General features: G+C 45.8%; 1 protein-coding gene across 1 annotated transcript in view; it reads right to left on the bottom strand.

The window, feature by feature from the left end:
• LOC309537973 (phospholipase A2 inhibitor gamma subunit B-like) overlaps positions 1-12,350 on the bottom strand; it is a 32,534-nt gene extending 20,184 nt beyond the window's left edge. The window contains exons 1-2 of the mRNA XM_082233149.1: positions 12,273-12,350; positions 11,598-11,708 (exon numbers count right to left, since the gene is read on the bottom strand). Of these exons, the coding sequence (XP_082089275.1) occupies positions 11,598-11,708; positions 12,273-12,321 (160 nt within the window). The 5' untranslated portion in view covers positions 12,322-12,350. The remainder of the gene's footprint in view (positions 1-11,597; positions 11,709-12,272) is intronic.
• Between the last annotated feature and the right edge of the window lie 2,704 nt (positions 12,351-15,054).

The following is a 15,054-nucleotide window of genomic DNA, read 5'->3' as shown; positions in this document are numbered from 1 at the left end:
CATCTCAGGTACTGCTGCATGATCGCGTTGACCCTCTCTGCTTGGCCGTTGGTCTGCGGATGTCTCGCCGACGACAGGTTGAGTTTGACGTGCAGGATCCCTAGGAGCTTCCGCCAGAACCTAGAAACAAACTGGCGCCCCCTGTCGGACAGAATGGACTGTGGCAACCCATGCACCTTGAACACGTAGTCAATGAAGAGTTTGGCGGTCTGTTCCGCTGTCGCCACCCTCGCGCAAGGAATGAAATGCGCCATTTTGGTGAACAGGTCCACAACCACAAGCACCGCCGTCTTGCCTCGCGAACTGGGCAGATCAGTGACAAAGTCCAGCGCCACCCTCTCCCACGGTTGCAGTGGCGTCTCCAACGGTTCCAGCAGTCCCGCTGGCTTCTGGTGCACTGGCTTGGACCTTTGGCAAGTGTCACACCTGGCGACGTAATCCGCGACCTCCCCTCGCATCTGGGGCCACGAAAAGTCTCTGGCCACTAATTCCGTCGTCTTTTCCTTGCCGAAGTGGCCAGCGCTGGGTGCGCCGTGCAACTGCTGCAGAACTTTTGCACGGAGATCGTCTCCCGGAACGTAGCGAGCACCTTTACGGGTCAGCAGGCCTTCACGTATCTGGAACTCGTCGTCCTTCGCTGTGCCTTTCCGCACCTCTTCCTTCTTGGACAGTGCGAACGGATCCGTCTGCAACGCGCGACGCACCGCCTCCAGGTCCACGGCGGCTGAAGTGCACGTCCACGCCTGCGGTGCAAAAATGTGCTTGGCTGCCACCGGTGCCGCTTCCTCGAGATACTGCGGTTTCCTGGAGAGCGCATCTGCTATGACATTGTTGTCGCCTGGGATGTACTCTATCCTGAAATCGAAATCCGCAAAAAACTCTGCCCAGCGTATGTGCCTCTGGCTCTGTAGCTTCGCTGTGCGCCAGTACTCTAGGTTCTTGTGGTCTGTGCGGACCTGCACGGTGTGCTTGGCTCCGATGAGGAAGTGCCTCCACGCCCTGAAAGCTGCGTGGATGGCCAACAACTCCCTGTCCCAGATGGTGTAATTCTGTTCCGACTTGCTGAGCTTCCGGGAGTAGAAAGCGCAGGGCCTCCAGTTTCTTCCCCATCGCTCTCCGTCTCCCCCCTCACCTGTGCCTCTGTCCCTGAACCCCTGACAACGTGTAATCTAGAAGTGTATAAAAAACCCCAACATTGATTTGGATGTGGTTCTTTACAGTCTCCTCCTTATTTTTGAGGCTGTGCCTATGCAGATTTGCATTTCATTACAGGCCTATCTTTTCACTTGGCACCTACATCCTTTCCTTTTAGGTTTCTGGGAGGAAAGCCTCCATTCTAAGAAACTCGTTTGAAATGTCAGGCGTCTGATAGCTGTGATAGAGAGCTTTGTATTTCTTCTTCATTTCTTGTTCCTTCACTTCTTTATTTTATCCCTTTCTTATTCTTGCTTTTATGCTTCCTTTTTCTTTAGATTAGCTTGGCTTTTATTGTATTTTATGCTGAAAACTTTCAATAAAAATGATTTTAAAAATTACAAAAGGCAAAACTAATTAAAACTAATTAGGTTTTGGTTTCCGGCCTGACATCATGGTGGTTGAGCTCTTCTGCCCTCCAGGGCAGGGTAGCTGCCTGGGCAGGGGAAAGCCAGGATTTATGAGGTAAAATTCCTGGCAATGCTTCCCAGGGGTCTGGGGAGTGCACGGTATCCCACGGTGTCACTTAAACTCATATCTCCCAGCTTGAAAGGCAGTGTGGGTGCAGCCTGGGAAATGTGTCCCTGCCATGGACAAACCTCCATTTCTGGCATGATCTGTGATCAGTTCCTTAAGAATTCGGAATATTGCATTAATTATGGGGCACTCCTGTAATGGCATATGGTAAAGGGCTGCAACTAATCAGCTGCCAAAAGGACTGGACTTGAGCCCTGAAGTTATCTTAAAGATTTTCAACAAGCGCAAAAAGACTTACAATAGCCAGAATGGGAGGGGAGGCAAAGCAATGTTTACTCTGAAGGTTTCTAAATGGCTCCCCCCCCCCGTTGACCTTTCCTGCAACACAAAAGAATAATGTGCAGACATTTAGAGGTTATCTGTTATCTGGAGGAACAGAGAGGACCAATGATTTATGCCCAATTAAGGGTTTTACTATATATATATATATATATATATATGCAGGTTTTGGTGTCTTCGGGTGTCTTCCCGTGTAAGAGTCGGGGTGTCTGGGCGACGTTTCGACGAGGTCTCACTCGTCATCTTCAGGCTGGTGCTTTCGGCTTCTTGTTACTGGAACAAGTAACAAGAAGTTCCAGTAACAAGAAGCCGAAAGCACCAGCCTGAAGATGACGAGTGAGACCTCGTCGAAACGTCGCCCAGACACCCCGACTCTTACACGGGAAGACACCCGAAGACACCAAAACCTGCATTCCTGTACCCGTGAAAATCTACGAAAGCAAATATATATATATATATATATATATATATATATATATATATATATATATATATGTGCAGGTTTTGGTGTCTTCGGGTGTCTTCCCGTGTAAGAGTCGGGGTGTCTGTGCGACGTTTCGACGAGGTCTCACTCGTCATCTTCAGGCTGGTGCTTTCGGCTTCTTGTTACTGGAACAGAGCAGAGTCTGGTGTTTGAGTTCCTATAAATACTGTTGAGGGGTGTGGTGTATAGCCTCCAAAGTTCTGGGCAAAGAGGAAGTTCCTAGATTAGTGTGCCTTTTCTTCTTTTGTTCCTTAATTACTTGAGGGATATCTTGGGTGATTTCATGAGTGATATTCAGAATATCACTGGGTGGGTCATTAAGTGTAGATTAGTTGCTAAAGCTTTCGTGTCTTGACCTCTTGAGCTTGTGAAGAGTTTTTCTGAGAAGATGGCTGTGCTGCATTTAGTTGTGCTCTGGCTTGGCTTCGTGTATAGGGGCGAGCTATGGTTTTGTGCCTTGTGCCAGCCAGATCTGTGTAGGGATTGCAGGGGGGTGCAGCATCCGGAGGTGCCACTATAGTTTGGCTACTGGATGGAGTCTGTAATATGTCTGTGGAGAGGGTCTGGGTTTGGGTCTGGTGTGGTTGATTGGTGACGGCGTTCTGTGTGCCTCTGGTTCTGGTGTCGGTTTTTGTGGGGAGGGCTAATTTCCAGATGTCTGGCAGGCGGGACGTGTCGTCACGCTTGTTCATGTTGTGAGGGTGTTTCTCTATCTCGATGGCTTCCATGATTATTCTCTTGTGGTGATGTTCCATGTTAAAGAGCAATTTGGAATCTGCAAAATTAATTTCATGTCCTGTTTCTTTCATGTGTTGGAAAAGAGAGGAAGTTTTTTCTTCTTTTTTGACGGCATTCTTGTGTTCTGCGATACGTGCATTTATTCGTCTGTTTGTTTGTCCAATGTACGTGGCTGGGCAGACTTTGCAGGGTATTTCATAGACCCCTTGGTTTTCCAGCTGGATTTTGTCTTTTGGGTTTCTGAGGATATTGGCTATTTTTTGGTTGGTGCAGAAGGCTGTTTTGATATTGTGTTTATGGAGGATTTTGCTGATTTTGTCTGTGGTGCCCTTGATATAAGGAAGGAGGGCCATGCCATTGTTTTCTTCTGTGTCTTGGTTTTTGGGGGGTGTTTCTTTTTGGATTAGCTTCGTAACCCTGTTTTTCTGGTATCCATTGGCGATTAACACATTTGAGAGATTCTGTAACTCAGTTGTCAAGTGGTCTTTGTCAGCCAGGCGTTTGGTTCTGGAGATGAGAGTCTTGGCTACGGAGTTTATTTGTGCAGGGTGGTGGTGTGATTGTGCATGTAAGTAGCGGTTGGTGTGTGTTTTTTTCCGGTAGATAGTGTGTCCTAGGGAGCCATCAGGTTTTTTGTAGATTAGGACGTCAAGAAAGGGGAGTTGGTTGTTGTCTTCTATTTCCATAGTGAATTGTATTTTGGGGTGTAGGCTGTTGAGATGTGTGAGGAAGCTATCTAGTTTTTCTTTCCCGTGTGGCCAAATTACAAAGGTGTCGTCAACATATCTGAGCCAAAGTTTGGGTTTGTGTTCTGACTTGTCTAAAGCATTGGTTTCAAAGTGTTCCATGTACAAATTTGCGATGACCGGTGAGAGGGGTGATCCCATAGGTGCTCCTTCTATCTGTTTGTATCTTTGTCCATTGTGGATGAAGTACGTGTTGGTTAGGCAGTGGTTGGTCAGGTCCAGGATGTATTTGGGGGGGTTGTATTTGTTTTGAATGGCTGTCAAGGCTTCATTAATGGGCACTTGAGTGAAGAGAGATACAACATCGAAGCTCACAAGTAGGTCATCGGGATGTAGGTATTGTTTCTTTATTGTTTCTATGAACTGGAAGGAGTTAGTAACGTGTGAAGCGATGGATTCTGCATAGGGCTGAAGTTGCTTAGCGAGAAATTTAGCGAGATTTTGTAGAGGTGAGCCTATGGAGCTGACTATTGGTCTGAGTGGTGTTCCTTCTTTGTGTATCTTGGGGAGACCGTAGAGTTTGGGGCATCTGGATGATTTTTCTCTGGGGATGATTCTTAGCTGGATTTCTTCACTGATAGGAGAGGCTTTTATTTTGGATTTGGTGGTTTTTTCCAGATAGGTGGTGGGATCTGTTTTTATAGGTTGGTAGGTAGGGTCTTGGAGTAGATTTGATAGTTTTGCTTGGTAGTCCGATGTGTTCATCACAACAGTGGCGTTGCCTTTGTCTGCTGGGAGAATGATTATGTTGTTGTCTTTCCTCAGGTTGGTGAGTGCTTTCTGTTCTTCTTTGTGTAAATTGCTTCTGGGTGGTTTGCTGGAACAGAGGATGTTGGTGACTTCAAGTCTGATTTTATTGGCTTCATCTGGGTCGATTTTGGTCAGGCTAGCTTCGACTCCGCATATGATGTTTTCCGTGGGGATGCGTCTCGGGGCGACTGCAAAGTTGAAACCTTTGGAGAGTACTTTGGTTTCAGTTGGGGTGAGGATCCTGTTTGATATGTTATGTACTGTTTGTTTCATGGGTTGTTGTGGAGGGAGGCTGGGCTTCTGGCGTTTCTCTAGTTTGTAGAGTTTGTTGGTGTGTCTGTCTGTCTTATGTGAGGTCTCAGTTTCAGCTCTCCAGACGGCTAGTTGTTTGCATTTGTCCCAGAGTGCAGGGTGGATTTTGTTACATAGTTTGAGGTGAAGAGTGAGCAGATCTTTGTTGGTTTGGTTTAGTAGGTATCTTTTCTTATGTATTTCGTTTCTGATTAGGGATAGTTCAGTTCGTTTCAGGATCCTTTCGGTAGCTGGGGTTTTAGAGTGGAATTTAAGTTGGAAGCATGTGGGATTTAAGTTGTTGTCTCGGCAGTTGCGTAGGAACAGGAGATCACATAAGATGGTGGCTCTTCGGATTTCTAGTTTCTCGTAGGTTCTTGTCAGCTGGAAGGTTTCCTCCCCGTAGAGGTGAGCTTTAGACAAGTCAGAACACAAACCCAAACTTTGGCTCAGATATGTTGACGACACCTTTGTAATTTGGCCACACGGGAAAGAAAAACTAGATAGCTTCCTCACACATCTCAACAGCCTACACCCCAAAATACAATTCACTATGGAAATAGAAGACAACAACCAACTCCCCTTTCTTGACGTCCTAATCTACAAAAAACCTGATGGCTCCCTAGGACACACTATCTACCGGAAAAAAAACACACACCAACCGCTACTTACATGCACAATCACACCACCACCCTGCACAAATAAACTCCGTAGCCAAGACTCTCATCTCCAGAACCAAACGCCTGGCTGACAAAGACCACTTGACAACTGAGTTACAGAATCTCTCAAATGTGTTAATCGCCAATGGATACCAGAAAAACAGGGTTACGAAGCTAATCCAAAAAGAAACACCCCCCAAAAACCAAGACACAGAAGAAAACAATGGCATGGCCCTCCTTCCTTATATCAAGGGCACCACAGACAAAATCAGCAAAATCCTCCATAAACACAATATCAAAACAGCCTTCTGCACCAACCAAAAAATAGCCAATATCCTCAGAAACCCAAAAGACAAAATCCAGCTGGAAAACCAAGGGGTCTATGAAATACCCTGCAAAGTCTGCCCAGCCACGTACATTGGACAAACAAACAGACGAATAAATGCACGTATCGCAGAACACAAGAATGCCGTCAAAAAAGAAGAAAAAACTTCCTCTCTTTTCCAACACATGAAAGAAACAGGACATGAAATTAATTTTGCAGATTCCAAATTGCTCTTTAACATGGAACATCACCACAAGAGAATAATCATGGAAGCCATCGAGATAGAGAAACACCCTCACAACATGAACAAGCGTGACGACACGTCCCGCCTGCCAGACATCTGGAAATTAGCCCTCCCCACAAAAACCGACACCAGAACCAGAGGCACACAGAACGCCGTCACCAATCAACCACACCAGACCCAAACCCAGACCCTCTCCACAGACATATTACAGACTCCATCCAGTAGCCAAACTATAGTGGCACCTCCGGATGCTGCACCCCCCTGCAATCCCTACACAGATCTGGCTGGCACAAGGCACAAAACCATAGCTCGCCCCTATACACGAAGCCAAGCCAGAGCACAACTAAATGCAGCACAGCCATCTTCTCAGAAAAACTCTTCACAAGCTCAAGAGGTCAAGACACGAAAGCTTTAGCAACTAATCTACACTTAATGACCCACCCAGTGATATTCTGAATATCACTCATGAAATCACCCAAGATATCCCTCAAGTAATTAAGGAACAAAAGAAGAAAAGGCACACTAATCTAGGAACTTCCTCTTTGCCCAGAACTTTGGAGGCTATACACCACACCCCTCAACAGTATTTATAGGAACTCAAACACCAGACTCTGCTCTGTTCCAGTAACAAGAAGCCGAAAGCACCAGCCTGAAGATGACGAGTGAGACCTCGTCGAAACGTCGCACAGACACCCCAACTCTTACACGGGAAGACACCCGAAGACACCAAAACCTGCATTCCTGTACCCGTGAAAATCTACGAAAGCATATATATATATATATATATATATATATATATATATATATCTTCCCCTCTCGACTGAAGAGGAATGGATTTTATATACAGTTTCTTTGAACTGGATGAAGAAAGAGTGGATGAGAGAGTGGTTCCCTAAGGACTGCTACTGTATTTTTCGCTCTATAACACGCACCTGACCATAACATACACATCGTTTTTAGAGGAGGAAAACAAGGGGGGGATTCTGAATGAAACAGTGGGTGCATCATTTTTGTGCCTCATGCTGTGGCCACAGACATGTGATCTGATGGTGAATTTGGGGTGACCCAATGCAAAAATCCTGAGGATCCATGTGGATCCATGCTTTGTAACCATGTTTTTGCATCATTGCAGCCCCAGGCAACAGTGGGTGTGTGATTTTTTTTGGTGCAGGCTGTAGCCATGGACATGCTATGTGATCTGATGGTGAATTTAGGGTGACCCAATGCAAAGATCCTGAGGATCCATGTGGATCCGTGCTTTGTAACCACGTTTTAAGTGGAGAGGGAAGGAAAAACACAGAAGGAACAAGGAGCACGAGAGGGGTGTGCAGAGAAGCAGCTGGCTAAGAATGCAGGAGGGGGTTTAACAGGAGGGAGGAAAGGAAGGCAAAAGTTTTTTCCCACCCAACCACCCAAGCCATCCCTCTCTCTCCCACCTGCATGTTTTCCGGCTGCCTGCAAGTCCCTAAAAAGCTTCCCTGGACACAGCAGCACCGGAGCACGGAGAGGAATTAGAAGGAAGGACGTGATCCTTTCCGTTCCCCTCTGCTTGCCTGGAGGGGAGGGGATTTCCCTGCTCTTTGTTCCGTTTGAGCAAACAGCAACCAAAACAGAAGAGGGTGGGCAGTAAGACCCTGAGGAAGAATGCAGGAAAGCAACAGCTTCCTCTCTTCAGGCGTCCCTCCTCCCTGACACGCGCGCAATCAGATTTTTGCCTAATTTTTGCCCCTGCACTCGGGCCAGTTGGCTCCAGGGAACACACATTCGCTCAATAAAACGCACAGACATTTCCCCTTACTTTTTAAGAGAAAACATATGCGTGTTATAGAGAGAAAAGTATGGTAATTAGACTTCCCAGGAGTTTATAAATTTGATTTTGATTTTTAACTGTGAGCTGTGGAGAACAATCCCCAGGATTTTAATGACAGAGAAGGCATCTTTTCGGGAGTTATTTATAACCCGGAACGTCCTTGAAAAACAGAAGGGATGTTTTCAAAGGAATGGAATGGACTGAGAAAGTTGGCAATTAATCTCTCTCCACACTAAGTCTGTGAACAGACTTCTGAAAAGGCTGCACATGTGAGATGGTTATTTTATATGTTTGGAAAATAACAATGATGCTGTCTGTAAAAAAAACCAAGAATGTTAGCTAGGAAAATGGATTATGACCAATAGAAGGAGGTGATTAAAAGAGAAGAATGAATGTGGCAATCTCAGGAAGCAATGGACATATGTTTGTGAAAGGAGCAGGAAACCTTTTTTGTAAAAAAAAAAAAATGTATTAAATTTAAATGATCTGGATTGATTTGTTAAAATTCTGAAAACTAATAAAAATTAATTTAATTTTTTGTTAGCTTTTACTACTGTAACCACTGTTTGCTGGATCAGCTTATTCTTACAACTCCCCCCCCGCCATGAAATTTAGTTCATTTTCCTTTTCTTGTTTTTACCCTGAACCTGATTTGATTTATAGATTGATAGCTCCTGTAAAAGTAGCATACAAGGTTCCGATTCAGTGTCACACCTCATCCAGATCTTAATGATGTTCCTTTCTTCAACTTGATTCTTTATATTGATGACTTTTGTAAAACAAATGACCATATTAAATTCATGTCTGGTTATGTTGTGGTATCTGACTATGAAATTCTTCAAGTTTATTTCCTTTCAGATATTAAAAGGTGCCCAAATTCCTGAGTCATCACTTCTATTCATGCCTACACCAAGCCTGGAGAATTGTTTATCTCCTGTGATACTGTACCATTCTGTGTGCCAAAATGTGGGGGGGAGATGAATTTTCTTATTTCTGTGGATTTTTCTATACATACTTTGGTTCCTCATTTACCGTATTTTTCGCCCCATAAGACGCACTTTTCCCCCTCCAAAAATGAAGGGGAAATCGGGGTGCGTCTTATGGGGCGAATGCCTGCAAGCCTCGCGCGCCCGGCAGGAGGTCCCACCGGGTGCGCGAGGCTTGGGGCGGCAGCCTGTTGCCCGAAGCACGGGGAGCCCTCGGGAGGGCTCCCCCTGCTTCGGGCGAGTGTCTGCAAGCCTCGCGCACCTGGCAGGAGGTCCCACCGGGTGCGCGAGGCTTGGGGTGGCAGCCTGTTGCCCGAAGCACGGGGAGCCCTCGGGAGGGCTCCCCCTGCTTCGGGCGAGTGTCTGCAAGCCTCGCGCACCCGGCAGGAGGTCCCACCGGGTGCGCGAGGCTTGGGGCGGCAGCCTGTCGCCCGAAGCACGGGGAGCCCTCGGGAGGGCTCCCCCTGCTTCGGGCGAGTGTCTGCAAGCCTCGCGCACCCGGCAGGAGGTCCCACCGGGTGCGCGAGGCTTGGGGCAGCAGCGGACTGCTTGCGCGCACCTAGAAGCTTGGGGCGCGCTGAGCTCAGCACGCCCCAAGCTTCTGGATTAGCGCAGGGGTCCGCTAGCCCTGGGAGAGGCGCCCGGCTCTCCCACGCTAGCGGAGACCTTGCCGGCACGCAGAAGCTTGGGGCGCGCTGAGCTCCGCACGCCCCAAGCTCCTGGTGTAGCGCAGCGCACCTGGGGGGGGAAATAATTTTTTTTTCCTTTATTTCCCCCCCAAAAATCTAGGTGCGTCTTATGGGCCGGTGCGTCTTATGGGGCGAAAAATACGGTATTCCCTTTTTCTATATCTTAAAATGAAAATATTTTGCTTTTAGGAAACAGGAGAGCCAAACATGCAGCTCCTCTGGCTCTGCTCCTGGCTGTTTCATGATTTTTTTAATACTTTATAACTAAAAAGGTTTCTATGTTTATGTCAACCTAAATGTTATTCCTGCTCTTGGTTCATAAGCATGCTCAAGTGTCTCATAGGCCACAAGAGTGGGAAAAGGGAGAAAATGATAAATATTGAATATTGTTGTGTGTTATGCTGGGTTTGTCAATAGATGCCACATAACACAAGGTAATTTCTTGGTTTTGCTAATTACATTAGTCAAGGAAGGGTAAATTGTGTGCAGTGTGCAAGTTATGCCCCTGGGTTTATCCCAAATAAAATCTTAAATTGTGAGTTTAATAAAGTCACTGCAAACACCACCCATAAATCAAACATAGGTCCCATAAAATACTTTTGAGGGTGGCATAAGTAGCACAGTCATTCCATGTTGTCCAACCATCATATGGTTGCTGCAAGCTGGAAAATATTGAGATGTCACTACTGGGTATGTGGGGAGTGAGTCTGAGTATTTCCCCCATATTGATTGGCATTTGTTATGTAATGTAGGTACTTCCACCTGTGTGAGTATAAAATATTCTGCCTTAAAATGAATATGGAATCATTCCTTTCCAAAAAAAATAAAAAAATGGGGGAACGATAGAGAAAATATTAATTTCATGGAACTGTATCATTTGGATTATTCCATATTCTTTTGAGCCTAGGACCTACGGTTTTCTGGGAGACATACCTCCAGCCTATGAACCCTTTAAATTTTCCCAACAATGGGATTGGAAGCCCCTTTTCCCCAAAACATCATGCCATCTGGAAAGACTGCAATCTTTGTCCCTACACCCAGCTCAGGGGCTTAGGGGAAAGATCAGCCCTTAGCAGTAGCTTCTTGGGGCTTGCTAGATGTTGCCATAGGTGAACTCTAACGTTGGTCATTCCCAACTGTCTTTCAACCAACAGGAGGACTGGTTGATCATTGGTTGAACACATGTATTCTTGTATTCATCACTGGCTACACACTTGACCACTGCATCACTTGTGTTTGAACCCACAAAGAGTAGACTCTGATTATGTTGGGTACTAATGAGTGGAGAGTGACCTGCCAGTGAGGTATTGTTACTTAGGATTTGGCCATTGGGAAAACCAGTTGGTGATGGAGCTGTAAGGCAAAAGCCAGAGAAAGATGAGGCCTAAATATTCATGCATAATGTATTAACAGTAATCAGGTGGCAAAGCTCAGAAGAAGGTTGCCAGTGGTTCTCCAAGGCTATGGAAAGGTGTGGGAGCGGCTGCACATTTTATTAGTTATTGACATGGAAAAGAGCCATCTCACTGCCTGCTTCCCAACACTGGAAATCCCTCCCAGGAGAAGCTAGATTGCCTCCCTTCTTGTCCTTCTCCTGGCAGGTGAAGACCTTGTCCCAACAGGCTTTTGAGGAATTACTGTATTTACTGAAAAGGTTGATACCACTTTTATTGTAATCATTGATACAGTTTACACATATTTTATATAGTTTTAATTCTACTAATATTTAATTAATTGTTGGGGAAAAAGAATTTCTCAACACTGGGTGAGATCCGCATTCTGTCCCCCTCCCCCCGGATATGTCAGTGTCCAAATGATGGACCCACACACTCAGGTTTAATCTGACAGAAAGGATTTATACTCACTAAATGTTCTGTCAATAACACGAAGAAAGCAACTGCCACCTTTGGAAGTTTCACAGGTGCCTTTTGAAGCACTGTCATTTAGTTTCTTTACTTTACATTTCTCAGCTATCACTGCAGAGACAAAAGAAATATTCAGCACCAAATACATCAGTTCCTCAGGCATTGAGAAATGGAATCTACATTCCCACCTGGATACAATCTTCCAAGCCAGACATGAGCAACCTTATTGGTCTCAGGATCCACATGTAGTGGTGGGTTGATGTAGGTATGCACACTGACACATATCTTCCCCCTATCGCACACACAGGAACATCTCCAGACAGAAAGATGGAGAGACACACAGTCTTCATCCATTTTACTATTATGAATGCATACATTAAAGCAGGGATGTCCTCCCCCACAACACACAATGAGGTGCACAATGGGATTTTAGCAGTCCCATTGCATACTTTCACAGGCAGCACTCATGTTGTATGTGAAGAAAGCCAACCTCATGAAACAGAATTACACTCCACAAAGCTGTCTTCCAAAATTTGGAGTGCATATTCTCAGTATTCCAATATCTTTAGCTTCCTTTATCCTTCCTAGAGCCAATATCAGTTTGCCTTCTCTAGCCCACTGCATATCCCCCCCTCCATTTGAAAAAGCAATTCAAGATTGCGGCTTCCTACTCACCTTCAGAAAGGATGGCCAAGAAGAGACAAATACTCAGGAAGATCTTCATAGTGCTGGAGAGATCAAAAGCTGAGGAGAACTCAGTTCAAAGAAGCAGGCAACTGATGGAGGAAGAGGCTGCCTTGGGGGATTTATAGGCTAAGAAGAGGAGCCCTAGGCAGAACTGGTCCAGTGAGGGGGTGGGAAATGATGGCAGTAGAGATTGCATGCTTTCCCAAACATCTTGTAATTTTATATTGGAACACAAAGCATGGAGTAGAAATTGCTTTAAGTCATTTTTGGGAACTGTATGAAATTCTGACAGCTGCCTCTTCTTTTGCATTCTCAGGGATAAGAAACATATATTTTAAATCCTTAAGTCACCTTTGGAAAGCCCATGAAAATTCACCAAATAACTTTCCAGTCTATCCCACCCCAGTTTCACCACAATGGGAGCCACTCTTACGGAACCACTCTTCTTCAGAAAGTACACTGAATGAACACCACTTTGAGACAATTGGAGTTTGACTGCTATTAGAATATTTCCTTCTAGGTTCAAGTGGCTAGAACACACATCATCTTGGAAATACTGAGCAAAGATTTCAAAGGTGTTAGTTACATAGTATAGCCACTTATGTTGTTTATGCACAGCAAAATAATTTCCCTATCTTCATTAATCTCATCATGACTCCACTAATACAAGGCTATATTTTTAATGAGGAATGCTGAGTCATACCAGGAATTTAGTTATCTCAAACATATTATTATTATTATTACTATTATTATTACTATTATTATTACTATTATTATCATCATCATCATCATCATCATAATTAATTTATTTATACCTTGCCCATCTGGCTGGGTTTCCCTGGCCACTCTGGGCGGCTTCCAACAAAATATTAAAATACAATTGTCTATTAAACTTTAAAAGCTTCCCTAAACAGGGCTGCCTTCAGATGTCTTCTAAAAGTCTGGTACAGTGGTACCTCAGGTTACATATGCTTCAGGTTACATACGCTTCAGGTTACAGACTCCACTAACCCAGAAATAGTACCTCGGGTTAAGAACATTGCTTCAGGATGAGAACAGAAATCGTGCTCTGGCGGCGCAGCAGTGACAGCAGGCCCCATTAGCTAAAGTGGTGCTTCAGGTTAAAAACAGTTTCAGGTTAAGTATGAACCTCTGGAATGAATTAAGTACTTAACCCGAGGTACCACTGTAGTTGTTTTTCTCTTTTACATCCAGTGGGAGGGCATTCTGCAGTGCAGGTGCCACTACTGAGAAGGCCCTCTGTCTGATTCCCTGTAGCTTGCCTTCTCGCAGCGAGGGAACCGCCAGAAAGCCCTCGGCACTGTACCTCAGTGTCCGGGCAGAATGATATGGGTCGAGACGATCCTTCAGGTATACTGGATCGAGGCCGTTTAGGGCTTTAAAGGTCAGAACCAACACTTTGAATTGTGCTTAGAAATGTAATGGGAGCCAGTGTAGGTCTTTCAAGACCAGTGTTATGTCGTCTCGGAGGCCGCTCTCAGTCACCAGTCTAGCTGTCGCATTCTGCATTAGTTGTACTTTCTGGGTCACCTTCAAAGGTAGCCACAGGTAGAGCGCGTTGCGGTAGTCCAAGCGGGAGATGCACCACTCTGGCGAGACAGTCCGCGGGCAGGTAGCGTCTTAGCCTGCGTACCAGGTGGAGCTGATAGACAGCTGCCCTGGACACAGAGTTAACCTGGACCTCCATGGACAGCTGTGAGTTCAAAATGACTCCCAGGCTGCGCACCTGGTCCTTCAGGGGCACTGTAACCCCATTCAGGACCAGGGAGTCCTCAATACCTGCCCGCCCCCTGTCCCCCCAAAACAGTATTTCTGTCTTGTAAGGATTCAACCTCAATCTGTTAGCTGCCATCCATCCTCCAACCACCTCCAGATACTCACACAGGGTATCATTCGCATACTGTTGAAAACCTAGCCCAAACTCCCTGATGATCTCTCCCAATGGTTGCATGTAGATGTTGAAAAGCATGGCGGAGAGGACAGAACCCTGAGGCACCCCAGAAGTGAGAGCACCCCCACACCACTTTCTGAGCATGGCCCAGGAGGAAGGAGCGGAACCATTGTATAACAGAGCCCCCAGCTCCCAGCCTCTCTAGATGGTCCAGAAGGATATTATGGTCAATGGTGTCAAAAGCCACTGAGAGACCCAGCAGAACTAGCAAACAGCTCTCACCTTTGTCCCTAGCCCACCGGAGATCATCGACCAGTGCAACCAAGGCAGTTTCAGTCCCATGATGAGGCCTGAATCCCGACTGGAAGGGATCCAAACAGTCCGCTTCTTCCAGGCGTACACAGTTACCCCATTCAGGTCTAGGGAGTTCCCCCCCCACACCCCATCCCCCAAGAACAGTCCTTCTGTCTTGTCAGGATTCAACCTCAATCTGTCAGCTGCCATCCATCCACCAACCACCCCCACACACTCACCCTGGATGATTTAAAACATACACACCAGAAAATGCATCTATGTACATAACTGAATTGAACCTGGGCCACAGTCCAGCCCCACAAACTCAGGGCCCATCTATCCTGCATCCTTTCCAAAATTAGTTCAGAGGCATGACTAATGTTTCAGACCCTCCAAGTGTCCCTATTTTCCAGGGGCTGTCCCAGATTTTCAGAAGTTTCTGATTTGATCCCAGAATATCCTAATTATATATATTTGACCAGGAAGGAGGGGAGATTTTGTGTTTTTGTCCCCCTCTCAAATTATGAGCAAATGGATCCAATTTTGATGAGTTCTTTCACAAAA

This window comes from Podarcis vaucheri, assembly GCF_965113315.1.
Source record: "Podarcis vaucheri genome assembly, chromosome: 7".
In the NCBI taxonomy this organism is placed as follows: Eukaryota; Metazoa; Chordata; class Lepidosauria; order Squamata; family Lacertidae; genus Podarcis; species Podarcis vaucheri.
This window is presented reverse-complemented; position numbering and strand designations above follow the sequence as displayed.